The following is an 18,667-nucleotide window of genomic DNA, read 5'->3' on the forward strand; positions in this document are numbered from 1 at the left end:
ATTTAATTTTTTTTCATTTATTAACTTGTGAAAACAAAAAGAATATGCTTTCGTCTCTACCTCTAAGGCCAAGTTCACAATAAAGCAAGCATAGGTTACATCTATATTTCAATTGGGCCTTCCTTAATCCATTCAGTAGGAGCAGAAACACTGATTTGGCCACTGAAAAGTCACAGATAATTCCAAGATCCCATGTACTTAGCTTCAGAATGTATTTCTGTACCCACATTTGATTACAGACACACCCGATGATCTGGAAAGTCATAAAGGTATTCCATAAATTCCTGGTTTGGAATGAAGTAAAAACCTGCCAAATTCTCCCACTCTGATCACTGCTCAGCTCATCTGACTCCACACCAACAATGTGTTTGGTGAAGATTGGGAGGGAGAGATAGATGCTGCCTTCCTGGCTAAATAAGGTATTGACTGTTTGGGGTTTCGAATTTAGCATTATTTAGGGTCTAAATATGTAGTTCTCAAATCTCAGTGTAAAAATCTTCTAGGATATTTGCTAAAAATGAAGATTCCTAGCCCTACCCTCAGGGTTTTTGATTCAGTAGGGCTAGGGTGAAGCCCAGGAATCTGCATTTCTACAAACACCCAAAGGAGATTCTGCTGCAGGTACTCTGGGACTCGTCTAGATGCTTTCCTGTCGATTGCTTGGACTCTGTGCTTTCTCTTGTTTTGGGCAGAGAAAGGGGAAAGGTTTGGGTTCTTCACAGATATTTTGTAAATGATATTTTGTAACTCCATCTGCTGGATGGATGGTTGAATGGATGGATGGATGGGTGGGTGTTCAAGGAAAACTTGACAGAATATTTGAATAGAGAGAGAGACACGCTTGGTATTCCAGGAAAGGGAAATGACATAAGTAAAGGAAAGAAGATGGAAATAGGCAAACTATATGAACTCTATTCTAGGTGTGCTAGAAAAAGCCCACGAAGGCTCCAGGTTTGACTTGGAAATGAATTACAATAGGTGTAGTTAGAGCCGCACTGCGAAAGCCTTGAACGTAGAGCTAGCATCTGGACTTTAGCCAGGAGGCAGTACATGCTATAAGTGTTCCGAGAAAACTGGGCAGCAATATACAAGATTGATATAAGCATGAAGAAACTGAAGGCATTAACTCATACCTCATGTGCTAAATACAAAGCATTGCAAGTGGAGAGTCCGACGTGTGACATTCAAGAGAGAGATGACAAAACTATTTCCAGTTTGGAGACTGGGAGAATGACAGTACCACCGACAGGCACAGGCAGGGAAATCAAGGAGAGCTGGTGCAGAGGACCAGACTGAGCTTCAGTGAGGATGAGTTTAAGGAAGTAAGAGGACAACCTTGCACAGCCGTGTTCAGGGCCCAAAGAGAACGCCAGCCTACAGGAGGTAGCCGAGGGGAAGGCTGCCTTGAAATGGCATTGGGGTAAAGGGGGGTGAGCCTTTGATTTACTGCTGCTTTAGTTTCAACTTCTATCTTTAAAGCTATTTTCACTGGGACTTCCCTGGCGGCCCAGTGGTTAAGACTTCGCCTTCCGATGCAGGGGGTGCAGGTTCGATACCTGGTCAGGGAGCTAAGATCCCACATGCCTCAAAACATAAAACAGAAGCAATATTGTAACAAATTCAATAAAGACTTTAAAAATGGTCCACATCAAATAAAATCTTTAAAAAACTTAAAAAAAGGAATTTTCACTTTTAGTTTTAATGGGGGCAGCAGTGGTGAATGGGTAACTTTTTATCCTTTTGGTCTCTTAGCTTTATCTTTAACATTTTATGAGATTGTAACTATGCTTAAGCTCTGCTTTGATTTTTATCAATAACTTACACCCCTTTTATTACCATTTTAATTTCAATGTTATTAATACCTTATTGCTTTCATTTTTTAATGTTATTTCATTTATTATAAGTACAGTTGGAGGATGAAGAGTCAAGAAAATTAAATACTCAGTAAAGAATAATTATCCTTGTACTTCCAACGTTTACTACATGTCAGATATCTTGCTAAATGCTCTATGTGGCTTATCTCATCTGCTCCTCATAACAATCCTATGAGGAAGGTACCATTAGTCCCATATGACAGATAAGTAAACAGAAGCTCAGGCAGTGAAGCAAGGCCACACAGCACACAAATGATGAAGCCTGGGTTTGAACTCTAAAGTCTAGCTCGAGTCCAGACACTTCATCACAGCTCAAACTGTGTCCCTCAATGGTGAACGTATAATCTTATCTCCGGAGGGTCAAACTGGTTTACATTCACATATAATGGATGAGGTTAATCACCTGCAGAAGAAACTCAGCAACTATCAGTACAGGAGTAACTAAAACATTTGGGGCCACAGAAAAGTCTGATAGAGGTGACTTGGCGAAATTCAGAAGGCGGCTGTTTCATATCCATTTGGAGAAAGAACATATTAATAGAAGAGGCATTATTAGCACAGTCTAGACAAAAAAAACTCCCTAAGTGCAAGGACTTGGGCAGCTTTCACCCAACAGTGTCCGGAAGAAAGAGAGACACAGGTGCTGGTGGCCCCACTTACTCAGGTCATTCCAAGAGACATCACACAAGGCAGGGAGAGTTCATCACCCTTCATCAAGGCTACAGAAAATAAATACCCTTCAACTATATCTAAACCGTCTTTGGCTCTGAGCCCACTTCCTGATTACAATTTGGCTTCCCACGTAGACTTGGCAATGGGGAGAAAAGTGTGTCCATGCACTGTATTATCTGTACTGGAGAGCCACAGCTCACTGTAAACGAATATATTCTTAATTCTACTTTACACTTTGGTCTCTTATGAGTATATGTCCATTTCATGAGATTAATAAAATCACGTGTCTGGATGTGCACATGGTATGTAATAACCATACCAAAATCCCATCACTATCTCAGTGGGAGTTAATCTCTTCAACAGAAACAACCTCGTATTTCTAATTAATCTTGGGTAAAGAAATATGCCTTTAAAAAGAAAGCTAAAACTGGCCACATGTTGGTAATTTGTTGAAGATGGATGCATAAGAGTTCGCTGTGCTGTTTTCTCTACTTTTCTGTGTGTTTGAACTTGTCCGTAACTGAAAGCAAAGAGGGGAAAAACGAATGCCATTTCATTTCTTCCAGTTTTTCCAATATGTAAGATCTAACCAAAAAAAACTGTAAGGGCTTTCCAGACTTATAAAGTTAACTAACACATATTTTGAACAGACGATCCCTTCAGATAAGGGTATCTCTGAGCTTGCTGTGTTCTACAGGATCATTAAGAGTAAGAGGGCATTATTCACTTCAGTGCCAAGTATAAAGCTACTGCAGGGGACTTCCCTGCTGGTGCAGTGGTTGCGAATCTGCCTGCCAAGGCAGGGGACACAGGTTCGATCCCTGGTCCGGGAAGATCCCACGTGCCATGGGGCAACTAAGCCCGTGTGCCACAATTACTGAAGCCTGTGTGCCTAGAGTCCATGCTCCACAACAAGAGAAGCCACCACAATGAGAAGCCCGCGCGCCGCAATGAAGAGTAGCCCCCGCTCGCCACAACTAGAGAAAGCCTGCGCACAGCAACGAAGACCCAACCCAGCCAAAAAAAATAATTAATTAATTTTTTTTAAAAAAAGCTACTGCAGGCTGCTTCAGGCCGACGACTGAACATACTTATTTAATGTACCTTGAACACCGGCAGCTTCTGCCTCTGCTGCTCTATAGAAAGGGCAGCATAAGGATTGTAAACAACAGTCGTTGCAGAGTTTTCAGCTAGACTTTGTCTCTCTTCAGAGATGCTGACACCTGGTCCCTCTGTACCTGCAACAGAAATGTTTTTTTCAGATTCTCTGATATAAGGAACAGAAAAATTGTGTGAAAGTTACAAATTCAAAGATGAAGATATACAACAGAAGCACTGCATTTTAATCTCAAACTACCAAAAGGTATTAAACTGCAATTTCAGGAAAGCATCTAGAAAGGTGCCTACGAGACTACAAAAGAGCCTCACTGCGGCGTCAAGAACAAAGGAGATGGCAGACCTATTGGGCTCCAAATTGGCCACACGCAACTGTACGTTACAGAGGACAATGTATTGAGCTCTGGCCACCATGCTGCTATTATTACCAAACTCTTAACAAAAGTGGCAGAAACCTAGTGGGAATTAGCTGAGGCAAACAATGAATCCTATCACCGTAGGATGGCAACAAGGTTCAGGGCCAACGGGCACCGACCGGGGACTCAAATGCTGCCTGGCCTTTTTCCTTCTCTCTGCTCCTCTCGACAAGCTCCTTTCAGTCCCTGGGGCTGGCTTCTCTACAGGAGCTGGAATTAGGCTGCTTCCAGGGCCAGAGCTCAGGCTCACAGTTCCTCCACCACTCACTCACTCACTCACCAGCAAGGATGGACGTGCCAGAGATACAGCAGGGAACACTACAGATGCCGGCCTTACCCTGGTGCAGCTTACTTGCTTCTCTTATTCATCTTCCCAAAGAAACATAACTTAGTGCATAAAGTGGTAATGGAGAAAGACCCAGTGAGGGGAACCAGGAGTCCCAGGTGTGTGTTGTCTGTTTGGGAGATGAGGAAGGCTCTTTTTCTCCCAGCTTAGGGCCTCTGCCCAACCTGATCCAATCAACTACGGCCCTGGAGTGGGGTACAGTAAGTGGCAGCGCCTATCTGAATCACAGAATTGCAGTGGTTGGTTGGGAAGTGCTGGGCCAAGAAGCCACTGTGCTGAGCAGATTAAACACCAGATACCCACAGTGGCTTCTTGGTAAAAACAACGAAAAACTGGGCCTCAGGGTGCTGAAGAATAGGGAAGCCAAATCCCCCCATGAAAAGTTGTTCAACATACAACTTTTAGCCTGAAAAGGATTTTTAGCCTGAACGGGAAAATGCCTTAGAAGGAACATGGCTTCAACCTTTATCATCAGCCTCTGTAACTTTTCACACCAAATTGTTCGTGCAGCCCAAGGCAGAACTCAGAGTAATACGTACATGACACAGGGTTCAGAATTCAACTCCACATGAGGAAGTTATCCCTAAAAGTTAAACTTGTTCAGTACAGGGGTATGCCACCTTTGTGAATCAATAACGACCCCCGCCAGAAGTTCACAGCCCTCCGTTAGGGGTGCTACAGGGATAATTACCCAATACTATCACCTCCCGGGTTTTCTGAACTCAGAATCTGTGATGCTATGTGAAAGTACAGAGGCTTTGTGATAAGAATATTTAGCCCAGTGATTTATTTTTACATTTTTGAGGGGTCCCAGATCCCTTCGACAATCTAATAAAGGCTGTGAACTCCATCTCCTGAAAAATACACCAGAATGTAATTTATCAGAACACAAAATGCTGGAGGTCCAGAGACACCCTAGAGCTAAATTTAGAATCACTGCTGTAGATCTCTGACCCCTTTTCCTTTCGTTTCTAGGAACATATCTGTCTTCCAGAGGTCCAAGGTTGCCAAAAATCAGGTAAGTGGGGCACTGCTCTATTGTTTTGCCAAAATGTTGACTTTCCTTTCAACAAGATAAAAGATAGAACAGGACCTGGAATAAAGCCTGTGCTCAAAGAGGTGAGTTTCCTTTCCTTCCTACCCTTATTATTACTGCCTCTGATTAACGCCTTGTAATCTTCACCGAAGAAAACCAGAGCAAAGAAATAGCTTATCCTCATCAGCTCTGCTTTTGTCCTGAATTCCCTCCTTTTCCAAACATTTTAAACCTTTACAGCATGTCTAGAATCTTTCATTTATTTTTTTATATTTTTTTTTAATTTATATTTATTTTTGGCTGCACTGGGTCTTCGTTGCTGCACGCGGGCTTTCTCTAGTTGCGGCGAGCAGGGGCTACTCTTCATCGCGGTGCGCAGGCTTCAGTAGTTGTGGTTCACAGGCCCTAGAGCACAGGCTCAGTAGTTGTGGCGCGTGGGCTTAGTTGCTCCGCGGCATGTGGGATCTTCCCAGACCAGGGCTTGAACCCGTGTCCCCTGCATTGGCAGATGGATTCTTAATCACTGTGCCACCAGGGAAACCCCTACAGCATGTCTAGAATCTTTTCACATTGCTCCCGCAACGTCTCTTACTTCCTCCCACACCAAGGTTTAATCCACCCAGGTGTCTTCCTGACTACCCCATCCCTCCTGTCTCTAACCTACAGCCAAGTTCACCTCAGTACATTCAGTTATGAGGTCTTTTACGAGAACAGCTACTGTCAATCAATGAGGAGCATGTCTCCTCCACACAAAAGACTTCATTCAACCAAACCAGGCCTGCTTCCCCACTATATATACATCCCACGGCCCATTCTGGCTGCCTATGGTTTGTTTTTTCCCTTGGGAACATTCTCAGTGCTTAAGCAAGTAACAAGCTTGTAATTCTTGTAAACCATTTCCCCATCTATAAAACAAGGCTGATAAAAGCACCGCCCCCCACCAATCCAGCAGTCCCTCTAACCCAATTTTTCAGTTTGAGTGGTGACCCATTAATGGGTTAGGAAACTCATGTAGTGGGTCATGGCTAGCACTTTTTAAAGATGAACTAGAAATAGAATAGAAAGTATCAGAGTGCACCCCAAGAAGCAATATTGTTTTTGTACAACTCTCTTTAGTTGTGTGTGTGTATGTGCATGCACATACATGTGCATGCGTGCTGAATCACAACACAATACATTATGTGCACCCATGCTGGGTCACAACACATTTCTTACTGTAGATCAGGTCAAAAAATCTTCAAAGCTGTTGCTATAAAGCGTTTGCCAGGCACACTGTCAAACATTGATTTTATCATTAAATATTTGTTGAATGAAGGAAGGAAAATGGCCAGGCCCTTCTGATCCACTTGTATTAGCAAATCAAGTCAGACTTTTTTCTACAAAAACCTCAGGCAGCTCATACAAAGGTCTTAAGGCAGAGATCACAAACTGGTAGAGATCACAAACTAGTAACTCAAGGACCCCAAATATGTCACTGTTAAAATGTCTGAAATCATTCATTTAAAACATGTAAAAATTTCCCATTCTAACCTGGATATTTGAGCCCATATGACACCAATTGGGTGGAACCACCTACAGCTTCCTGCTTTAGAGAGCATGTGTACGCTTCAGTGTAATCAATACTGTACACGTATCAGTGTACACACGCTCTAGTTTGCCACAGTTCCCACCACTCCCTATTATTTCCACCCAGCACCTTCACTTATTTAGATTGTCCCAGAGGCCCCCCGTAGCTACCTGAGCTTGTGACTCCCAGCCTATAGGACATATTCATCTAGCCTTAAACCCAGTCTCACTCACTTCCCTGACCTTCACCGTGTATTTCCCACATCCTATTTTCATATCTTCAACTTCAGTTTCCTAATCTGTAAAATGAGAGTAATACCTCCATCACAAGATATTGTGACCGGGACTTCCCTGGTGGCGCAGTGGTTAAGAATCTGCCTGCCAATGCAGGGGACACGGGTTCAATCCCTGGTCCGCGAAGATCCCACATGCCGTGGGGCAACTAAGCCCACGCGCCACTACTACTGAGCATGCACTCTAGGGCCCACGAGACACAGCTACTGAAGCCCACACACCTAGAGCCCATGCTCCGCAACAAGAGAAGCCACCACAATGAGAACCCATGCACCGCAACAAAAAGTAGCCCCCCGCTCACCGCAACTAGAGAAAGCCCACACACAGCAACGAAGACCCAACGCAGCCAAAAATAAATAATAAAAAAAATTTTTTTTAAGATATTGTTACCTCTTAATAAGACGTTAAGTAAAAGTGACTAGCACAAAGGGCCCAGTACGTGTGCACTAAATCCATTCCTATCTCAGTGAATGACAACAGTTTACCTAGAACAGTGGTTCCCAAACTTTGATGCACACTTGAATTACCTGGGGATCTTTAAAAAATACTGATGCCTGATTCCTAGCCCCTCCGGACTTCTGATTTATTACCATGGGGTATGAATGAACAGGAGTTTTAAAAGCTTCCCAAGTGATTCAACTATACAGCAAAATTTGAGAACCACTTACCAAGATAGTCACTGAACCCAGAAATCTGAGTCATTACCGACTTTACCTTCCCCCACATCTGCCTCTAAAATCTCTCCCATAAGGTCCCTCCCTACTGCTCACATGCCAGAATTGAGGTTTTCAATATCTCTTCTCGATTTTAGTAGCACCTTCTCTTAAAGGTGTCCCTGACTCTAATTTCCTCCCCCAAGCATTCTGCTCACCAAGGCCAGAGTTATCTTCCAAAAATAAACCTCATTGTGTTACCTCCTGCTTAAAAACAGTGAAACCCAAATTCTTTAACTTGCATGGAGACTTCTCACAATGAGGCCCCTACTTACCTTTCTGGCTTCATCTCCTACTACACCCCAAAATATACCCTGCCACTAAACACCACGCTACTCAATTATTTTGGTGTTTTGGACACTGCTGAGGTACCATCCCACTTTGCCTTTGTTTACGCTACACCCTTTAGAGCTCCATTCTCCTACCTCTCTGCAGAACAAAGCCTCATTTGTGCTTCAACGTTCACCTCAAAAATACCCCTGTCTTGATGCAGTATTTCTTATCCACACATTCAAACTTTCCCCCTCTTCTATACTTCCAAGTAATTATAATAGTTAATATGTATCTAGTGCTAAGAGCTTGATGTGTATTCTCATTTAATCCTCAAAACAATCCTTTGGGTAGGTGTCATTCCCAATTTACAGATGGGGTAACCGTGATTTTCCCAAATCACCAAGTTAGTAAATGGTAGTCAGTATGGTCTCTACAGTCTGACCCTAGTAGAGCTCATCTTCCTTACCACCGCCTTTTTCTGCCTCACTTTAAAATCTCTTAAAGAGGATATCCGGGCTTCCCTGGCGGCGCAGTGGTTGAGAGTCCGCCTGCCGATGCAGGGGGCACGGGTTCGTGCCCCAGTCCGGGAAGATCCCACATGCCGCGAAATGCCTGGGTCCGTGAGCCATGGCCGCTGGGCCTGTGAGTCCGGAGCCTGTGCTCCACAACGGGAGAGGCCGCAACAGTGAGAGGCCCACGTACCGCAAAAAAAAAAAAGAGGATATCCAATTTCATATTATAATTGAGAGAGAGAGAGAGTGTAAATCTTGAGAGCAGAGCCCTAGTCATCCGTATTTGTCTCCTAACCACAAGGCGAGGTGTTCATTAAGTATAACTTCAGTGAATTAACTAAATAATGGAATAGAACTCTTAGAATAATCCCATGTTCTTTAACCAAAAGAGTAGCTGGTCTGATTTTCAACAATTCATTTAGGCCTTTATTGTACTTAACACTTTGACCTGTTATTAAAGGCTTGAATAAATAAAATAGAGGATATCTCATTATCTAATGGGATCTTAGCTTTGGCTGCAAATAAAACTCAGGATGGATAACTGGCTGATGACTTAAATGCTGAATCATAAAATTATCCTTAGGGGACAAGCTACAGATTTTAAAAAAAGAATTAACACAACCCTTGCTTAGGTTTATGTTCATCATCACTGATAGGCACGTTCAGAATTTCTGGGAACCACTCTAAATACCCTTTAAAAGCTTCCCTTATATTACCTTCTCTGTCTTATTTCATTTTTGCTGCAATATACAATACTGTGCACATCCAGACCTGCGGAGGTGCAAGTGGTGGGAAAAAAACAAGCCGGTAACCCTTTAAGAAACTTGTTTTTCACAGGAAACTGATTGTAAGAGGAGGAAGGGTCTGGCACGTAAACATTCAATAAAATCCTGACTAATGAGTAAATTCAAACAAGACAAGCAAATCATTCTGCGGCTGAGAATGGTGTTAGCCTGCAAGAGGGTGAGTGGGTGACAGCCAATACGAAGGGGGGTGTTCAATTTCTGGCAGACACGTGGGGCGGACAGAAACCCAAAAACAGACTAAACTACTTTCCCTTTTAATGATCACTTCCTCTACATCAAACAATGCGTCGTGCTCGTTATTCCAGCCCACAGGATAGATGTGACTATTCTGCCCATCTCACAGGTAAGAAGGCTAAGGCTAAGAAGGGTTAAATGACTTGCCCAAATGAACTCTGCTACTCTACGGCAGAGCCGAGAATTCGAACCCAGGCAGTCTGATTTCCTAACAAGAACTCCTAAACCCCGAGCAGCAGCCCCTGTCCGGCCCCAGCGTAGCCCCAGGACTGTAACAGGACACGCGTGGGCGCTTTAGCGTTTCCCCATCGCACGGGTTGGGCAAGACAGGCATCAGGAGTGAGGAAAACGAAGCCTGTGGAGGCTGAGAGACTGGAACGAGGTCACACGGTGAACTTCTGCCACGGCTGGGGGCGGATCCCTGAATCCCTCGGGACCACTGCGGCGCCTAAGCCGCGGAGCCCACCAGCTCGGAGGCAACGGCGGCCAGCTCGCTGAGGTCAGGCCTGCGAGCAGGGTCGCAGGCGCCAGGACGCCGGCCGCGGGGCCAAGACCGAAGTCAAGCTGCCGCATCTGCCCAGCGTTCCGCCAAGGGCCTTACCAGGTCTCCAGAACTTCACCGGTCCCACGGGCGCAGCCATGCTGAGGTGAAAGGTCCCGAGGAAGACTCCACCCCTCCTTTGCGCACGAGGCCCCTTAGAGGCCGCGGGGCGGGGCCCGCAAGGAGCCCGAGCCCTGGAGGTTCCGCGGTGTTACCGCCACGCCCCCGTGACCACCGCCCCCTCCGAGCCACGTAACGTGCGTTTCAGCCCTGGCGCGGGGCCCATGTGACCCGACCCGCCATATTGTAGAAAAGGGCGCGCTTCTCCGCTTCTGTAGCGTGAGGGACCAGGGTTTTAAGTGGCCTCCCTAAGAGCATGGCCTTCCTTGGGTGGCGGCCGCACATCTCGGAAAGGGTGAGCTTTGGGAAGGGACCGCTGGCACGAGAGTTTGTCGCCGCCTGCGTCACTCTGTGGGCAAGGAGGCAGTGTATCCCAAATTAATGTTACGTTACAAGCTATCACGGCTGTACTCTTTTTTTTTTTTTTTTTCAAGAGTTGTCATATGCAAGAGTAACTAAGGGAGTTCAGCACAGCCTTAAGGGGCAGAATTAGAACCAGAGGGTGGCAACATATTTTGGAGCTGTCTCCAGCAGTGAGTGTTCTAGCTCTGCAGGTGCGTGAGCGAGCATAGGCTGCAGACTACCTCTCAGGGCACTGGAGGCAGGATTCAAGCTATGTTTGCAGAGTTAGAATAAATGTTGTCATTTTCAAACTTGAGACACTTTTATACTTACTAAATTTATTTATTTTTGGCTGCGTTGGGTCTTTGTTTGCTGCGCGCGGGCTTTGTCTAGTTGTGGCGAGCAGGGGCTACTCTTCGTTGAGGTACGCGGGCTTCTCATTGTGGTGCCTTCTCGTTGCGGAGCACGGGCTCTAGGTGCGCAGGCTTCAGTAGTTGTGGCGCACGGGCTTAGCTGCTCCGCGGCATGCGGGATCTTCCCGGACCAGGGCTCGAACCCATGTTACGTGCATTGGCAGGCGGATCCTTAAGCACTGCGCCACCAGCGAAGCCCTGTACTATTTCTTTTAGTCTCCAGATTTTCAGATTGGAGGATAATAATAGTAACTACCCTGAGGGTTTTCTAGTTCAGTAGATATTGGGCGCCTACTGTGCGCCCAGGTACTGCAGTTCCAGTCTCTTCTTTCATGGAGCTTCTGTCCAAGGCGGCGGGGTGTGGGGGGAGGATGTCGTGGGAGTAAATGAGTAAATGCTCGATGAACAGTAGTGTTTATTATTATCAGTAAATAAAACAGTGGAAACAGCATGCAAGTCTTTAGGGACCTTGAGAGTAACGCTGAAAAGGGGAAGGGGGAATGGATTGAATAAGAAAACTTAGAAATGGGTAGATTTGTTAGGCTAGGACACTAGCCCAATGTTTCCTCCAGTGTGACTACTCATGATTCAAATGCTTGTGAAAAATACAGATTCTAGACCCCAATCAATCCCGAATCAGAATTTCCAGGGGCATGGCCTGGGAACCTGCATTTCAAGCCACTCCACAGATGATTCCAGCAACCAGTTTGAGAAAGATTCTGCTAATCCAAATGAGAGCTAATAAGTTCGAGTAATAGGAAAGGTTTAATGGATAGGAATCTAATTGGAAGGAAGTGAGAGGCTTCAGAATCTATGCGCTTTAGAGCTGTGAAGAAAATTCTGCATTCTTTTGAGAGAAATGGCATAGTCGTGGAAAGATCAAGGTCTTTGGAGACAAGTAGACATGATTTGGAATCCTAACTTTGCCATTTCCTAGCTCCAGGCTGTCATCCAATCTAAGTTGTAAAATGAGGTTTAAAAAGGTTGTATTAAATGAGAGAACATGTACAGCCTTACTGTGTAAGACACAGCAGGCATTCAGTGTTAGCTCCTGATAACTCAAATAGAGTAAATCCACCAGGGGAAAAGTTAGACTTTACATACATACACCCATTTCCAAATATCCCTTTTGATTTAGTTCCATAATAATGAAAATAGGGTTCACTATTTTCAGTGATAATCACTGTGCCTAGAATTCTCTATCAATCCTTTAATATCCTTCTAAGAGTCAGCTCTAAGAAGACTTCTCTAAATTCATGATCCAACTTAAGTATTCTCCCTCTGCAGAGCTGTGTGCTCACTTTTATGATTTAACACTTATTTAGCTGAACTGTAGTTAATCTGCCTGCACTCTTACACTGGGAGCTTCTTGAGAACAAGCATCATGTTATATTCTTATTACAGCCCAATAATAAAGTGACTATTGAGTAATGTATACATGAACACCATGCTTTATACTTAATTTTAATTCTTAATGACATCGATTCTTCCTTGTTTTATTTTTGTCTGATTTTCACTAAGGGCCCAAGTGTACAAAACAGGGTTTATACATAAACACAAGAGAAAATGAAATAAATGCCACTTTTTACGATTCCTGTATTTTATAAATTACTCTATGACTTATATGAAGACTTCCTGTTTACAAAGAGATAGTATAGCAGACATGCCCAAATTACTGGATCATAATCTTAAAGCTGGAGGAGACTTTAATTGTCTAGTCTAAATTCTCTTTTATAGAAGAAAAAACTGAGGCCCATGGAGGTTAAAAGGACTTCATCAGAATCAATGAGCTAATTTAGTATCAGAACTGAAACTAGAATTCAGGCTTTCTAATTCCCAGGCCAGTGGTTTTCAACCACATGGACCATTTAAAACCATTAGAGCTTAGCTCTTCTCAATGAGAATTAGTTCTTCTCCCTCAGAAAGTTCTGAGCCCAGCGGTCTTGAATGGATTGTTTTGCTTTCAAAGACTTCTACTAGGGAAAAACACCTAAGTAATAACCTAGATGTTGATGCTGTGGTTTTATTGCCACAAACTAGGAATGGTTTCAGTGGACTATCTTACCTTTCCTAATTAAATATTTTCGGAAAGAATGGCCTAAAATAACTACTCTAAAAATTAAAACCATTATTTCTTGAGATGGCATCCAGAATTTATTTAGCTCATTGCCAACAACTTTCATTACATGAAAGTTTGATCATTGTATTACATTTTGCAACTTCCAAATGACAGATTTTCCACAAAGATACTCCTCAAAATGTTCCATAGGTACATTTTAGAAATTTTTCTCTGCCTATGGTGGTTAACTGGTACTTTCTGCTTTGAAGTATTTCCCATCCAACCATCTTGGCCATGTTTAGGAGGCATAGGATTTAGGAGTTTTCATCTTTGTACCAGTTAAGGCTTTTATGTAACAAGTAGTAAAAAACCCAATCCATTCTCTCATAGGCAGAAATAGCTCATGTAATCTAAAAAGTCCAAGTAGTTCTGATTTGAGACACAGCTGCATTGGGACACACAGGACATAATCAGGGCTTGCTTCTGATCATAACATTCTGCCTTCTGCTGACCCAGGTGTCACATAGTAACTAGGTGGCCATGTCAACTCATGTCACATCCTCTCAGCATCAAGCCCCTTTCCAGAAATTCCCGGCAAAAGTATCTGGCTGGCCACATATCCATCCCTGAATCAATCACTAGGGCCAGGGAATATGGCGTACTGACTAGCTTAAACCTGGGTCATACACTCCTCCCCAAATCAGGTGTGCTCAGCTTCACCAGAACCACATGGACTGACAGCTGGAAACAGAATGGTTCCTCAGAGGGATTTCTGAGAGTGAGATTATCAGAGGTCGAATGAATGAAGCAAAAATAATAGGTAGCCATCCATGTATTCAAGTACAGTAAATCCCCTACATGCGAACCTTCAAGTTGCAAACTTTCAAAGATGCGAACATGCGTTCACATATCCAATCTGTTAGTTCACGTGTCTAGCATACATTGTCAAGTGCACGCATTCTCTATAAGTGGTTGTGCTTTGGTGTACTTTACAGTACTGTTGCTGTGCAACCCGAGGACCTTACTAATGAAGACCTGATTGAATTGGAGGCCCAGAGAAAAGGATGAAGAGAGACAAGAAGAAGAAGTAACTGAAGAACCGAAGAGATTCACGACGCAGGAATGGCAAGGGAATTTTCTTTATTTGAGGAGGCACTGTTAGTTTTTGAGGCAGAGGACCTGAACATAGAACAGTACACAAAGGCTGCAGCAGCCGTTCAGAATGCAATACAGTGCTACCGTGTCATCAGTGACAAGAAAAAAAGAGCTACTACCGAGACATCACTGGATCGTTTTTTCAAGAGGGTAAATAGAACTGAATCCAGCAAGGAACAACGTGTGCCATCAGCGTCAGGCGTGAGTGAAATTGCAGCTTGCCCTCCGTCTCCTATTGCTGACGATCCTTCAGCTCTACCATCTCCCACCTCCTCTCCCTCCTCCAGTCAGTAACTCTTCTTGCCTGTTCACTCAGTGCCAGCCCAGCCCCTATATGCCAGCTGTTGTACCGTACTACCGTACTTTTCAAGGTACTGTACTGTAAGATTAAAAATGGTTTTTTTAATGTATTATTTCTGTGAAAAATATTATAAACCTATTACAGTATTGTACTATATAGCCGATTGTGTTAGTTGGGTACCTAGGCTAACTCTGTTGGACTTACAAATTGGACTTATGAACGCGCTCTAGGAATGAAACTCGTTCGTATGTAGGGGACTTACTCTTAACTCTAGAACTCTTGGCTTCCTAAGAAAAATCCTAACTGCCCTTGGGTCTTCTCCATGAAGCCAGATCAGAGAGTGCTAGCTATCCCCCAGCCTGAAAAGAGGTAGTTCTTTGCAGAATTGCCTTTCCTGAATTGTACTACACGGGGATTTTCCACTGCATCTAAGGTGTAGCCCTCGGCAACTTGTAACATATGTAAACCTGTCTGGTTTGTTCACTTGCTTACAAATGAGCGGGTTCACACAAGTATTAGCATAAGCAAAAGTGTTTACTCAGCTCCAAGGATTTGGGTACAGAGGTGTGGAGAATCCACTAGAAGAGACTCAGCTAAATACTAGGGGAGTCTCTATGATGTTGCCTGAGGAATTTTGCACATCTATGGAACTGGACAAGTTGGGGAGGGCAAGGTCAGCCAGGTGATTCCTAGATAGGATGACTGTATGCTTGCTTTATTGTTCAAATTGGGATGCTTCGGAGAATGAAAGCAGGGAGTTCACGGGCATAAACTGGACCTCTGCCAGGCAAACTGCGGTATATTTCCAGGTCGTGTGGCACCAGGGAACCTAGAATAACAATGCCTCTGTGATCATACGCAACATAAGGTATGTATTCCATGCTCACGGAATACATTCAACTCCTTTATAGCTTTAGACAACTGCCCTTGTGGGGTCTGGTGTTTGGGCACACCCCAGAACATGTCATTGTGTTTATTATCTGAACACTTCACAGTATCATTTTTTTATGAGAATCCTTGTGAAAAATTCTTACCTGATCTTAGAATTGTTCTTCCTGTACCTGGAGTTACTTTAGCCTTATGGACACTGTGGATGGTGGATCTGACCAGTTTTCTCTTTCTGCCTTGGCTACTGAGAAGCTTAAAGTGTGTGGCCTGCCCAAAGTGAGTGTGTCGGTCATGGTGGCATGCACTGATAGCCTCCTTCCTGATTCTTTTTTTCATCCCCGCCCTCTGGTTTCCTTCACGTAACTTTTCACTTATGTGACCTTGTACCTTAGGTTTTCTTGTTAGTTGCTTGAAGTCCCATAAGTAAAACACAGATACTCCCCAACCCAAAGGCCCACAGAGGTGGGGTAGCCATCTTTTCAGTTGACTCCTTCAGTTTTTCAAGCATGTCGACCCTGCCATCTGATTGGGTTGAACTGCAAACTGTACGGCTCTCTAATTCAAACAACTCATCAGGGAGAAAATAATGAGACAGCAGAGTCTGAACACTGACTATTTGACGATATTGAGAAATTTTTATCAAAGTTGTTTAGGTGTGATGGAGGTATTGTGGTTATGTTTTTTAATCTTTCAGACGTATATACTGAAATATTTACAGCCAAGTCTGTAATGGCCAAGTCTAACATTAAACAGATATGGACATATAATTCTCTCCCGGGGGGAGCAACAAATTTTTTTTTTTTTAATGTAGGAGAAATGTGTTACTACTCAACCTCTACTGTAAGATTGGCAGCCCTGAGAACTCCTTTTTTAACGTAGCATGTTATGGATGTATTCCTGCTTCCAAAGGAATGAGGAGCAGACATTTCCGCATGCAAGACAATAACATATTTTTGAACCAAACCGTCTGCCATACTCACCCTCCCCTCCCCTGGAAGTAGGGCCAATAAATCAACATTTTAAACAAGGACCCCAGCTGACTCTGATGTAGCTGGTCCTCAGATCTCACCTTGAGAAATTCCACCCTGTAATGATATTCTTTCCACACTCAAGAGCCAGAAAAGCTTTGCTTACTCTGAGAGACCAGGCCATTTTCTTAGGATTCCATATACCTCTTTTTCTTATTTCTAACCACTGGCAACACTTTCAGAAAATAATGGCTTTGCATCCTATTCCACAAAAAGAGGGCTCTGTAGTTTAAGTCAGTTTGTAATAGGCCATATACCTGCCCTCCTCTTGAGAAAGCCATGATGATAATTACCTCATTTCAAAGTCTGAGTAGTCCTGCAACAAAGAATCCTGTTTAAATTTATTTGATCCATTTCCCATACTGAACGCAGAGACTTTTTTATGAATGCCTATTAAAAGCTCCACAGAACACACTGAGTGGAAATTTCAAACGTACCTATATTTGTTAATGAGCTTAAGTTTTAATGCTTTCAATTCACCACTGCATTAACTACCATCTCTCAAGGTACACCCGGGAATCTCCTGGCGGTCCAGTGGTTACAACTCCATGCTCTCACTGCCGAGGGTGCAGGTTCAATCCCTAGTCAGGGAACTAAGATCCTACAAGCCACGTGGCATGGCCAAAAAAAGTTTTTTAATTAGAAAAAAAAAAAAAAAGGAACGCCCTCTAATGCCTCCATATTCCCTGTAGAGAAATAGTCACATCACAGAGCACTGAACTCAGAAACTGAAAACCTGTGGGTAAATGCTTGTGTCACCATTTACCAATCATGTGACCTTGAATATGCTACTTCATCTGAGCTTCAGTTCCTTCACCTGAAAACAGAGAATAACAGCTGTCCAGTCACTGCATTGATGAGAGGGTCACCGATAGCACATAGGAGATTATCTAAATCTGTAAACGGTTTCAAATAACAATGTTTGTTTGAGGCTTGGGCCAGAATTGTTTACAACAAGACAGGAACCAGTTGTCCTGCCTGCTTCCCGGTCCAAATTATGGCACTAACCCAGCAAATAACCTGGTGACTGGAAGGGAATCCTGGTGCACACGTGGAAACCCGCAGGCATGCTCAGGATCTGGATGCGTTAGCACGTGTCTGTGTGGCAGACAACACCCTCCCCTATTACAGACCTCTTCTGCTCCAGTCAAATCAGAAGGAGGAAGCCATCACCTAACTCTCTTCATTTCATCTGCACACACAAAGGAGACTAGACAAAAACAGGATTCCATAGGCATACCAATCCTGATTAGCAGGGTGTAGAAACCAGTCGCATTGCCTGCCACTGGACTAGGAATCTGGGATAATTGTCAGTGCCCTCTTTCGCCCCTACTCCAGGATATTAGATTGCTAAATCATTGTCAATACACCCATCTGATGAAATTAGGCTCATGGGGCCACTACAGTTAATATCAGGGTGAATCCAGGAATGAACACTGAGACCTCCTCTGGCAGAGAAGAACAGAACTAAGGTCCTTGTTTAAATAGCTCAAGCTTTTTCTTTGAAAAAGACAAGCTAGAGCACATGAAGAAACCTGCGATTTCCGGCAAGTTTCCTCATTCAAACTATAGAGCTAGTGACATCAATATTCATATCACTAAGGAAAGTATGACCCTGACGCTTGTTTTCTGTCATCTTTTTTTATTATTTTTATTATTTTTTTTAAATTTATGGCTGTGTTGGGTCTTCGTTGCTGTGCGCGGGCTTTCTTTAGTTGCGGTGAGAGGGGGCTACTACTCTTCGTTGCAGTGCACAGGCTTCTCATTGTCGTGGTTTCTCTTGTGGACCACGGGCTCTAGGCGCTCGGGCTTCAGTAGTTGTGGCTCACGGGCTCAGTAGTTGTGGCTCGCGGGCTCTAGAGCACAGGCTCAGTAGTTGTGGCGCACGAGCTTAGTTGCTCTTAGATGTGGGATCTTCCCGGACCAGGGCTCGAACCCTCGTCCCCTGCACTGGCAGGCGGA

The 18,667-nt window shown here is 43.9% G+C and overlaps 1 protein-coding gene and 1 non-coding gene across 3 annotated transcripts in view; both read right to left on the bottom strand.

Annotated features, from left to right (window-relative positions):
* Window positions 1-10,524, bottom strand: part of DHX35 (DEAH-box helicase 35) — a 73,057-nt gene extending 62,533 nt beyond the window's left edge. Inside the window, exons 1-2 of one of the 2 annotated variants that reach the window (XM_029221602.1) lie at window positions 10,460-10,515; window positions 3,651-3,784 (exon numbers count right to left, since the gene is read on the bottom strand). In XM_029221602.1, the coding sequence (XP_029077435.1) occupies window positions 3,651-3,784; window positions 10,460-10,499 (174 nt within the window). In that variant the 5' untranslated portion in view covers window positions 10,500-10,515. Of the gene's footprint in view, window positions 1-3,650; window positions 3,785-10,459 lie in introns of both variants that reach the window. The other variant, XM_029221601.1, reaches the window with a different exon arrangement.
* Window positions 10,525-16,480: 5,956 nt separating this feature from the next.
* LOC114895096 lies at window positions 16,481-16,615 on the bottom strand. The gene has a single exon (XR_003793407.1). It is a non-coding gene; the product is annotated as a small nucleolar RNA U109 (small nucleolar RNA).
* Between the last annotated feature and the right edge of the window lie 2,052 nt (window positions 16,616-18,667).

This window comes from Monodon monoceros, unplaced genomic scaffold, assembly GCF_005190385.1.
Source record: "Monodon monoceros isolate NGI ecotype Baffin Bay Population unplaced genomic scaffold, NGI_Narwhal_1 Super_Scaffold_13, whole genome shotgun sequence".
In the NCBI taxonomy this organism is placed as follows: domain Eukaryota; kingdom Metazoa; phylum Chordata; class Mammalia; order Artiodactyla; family Monodontidae; genus Monodon; species Monodon monoceros.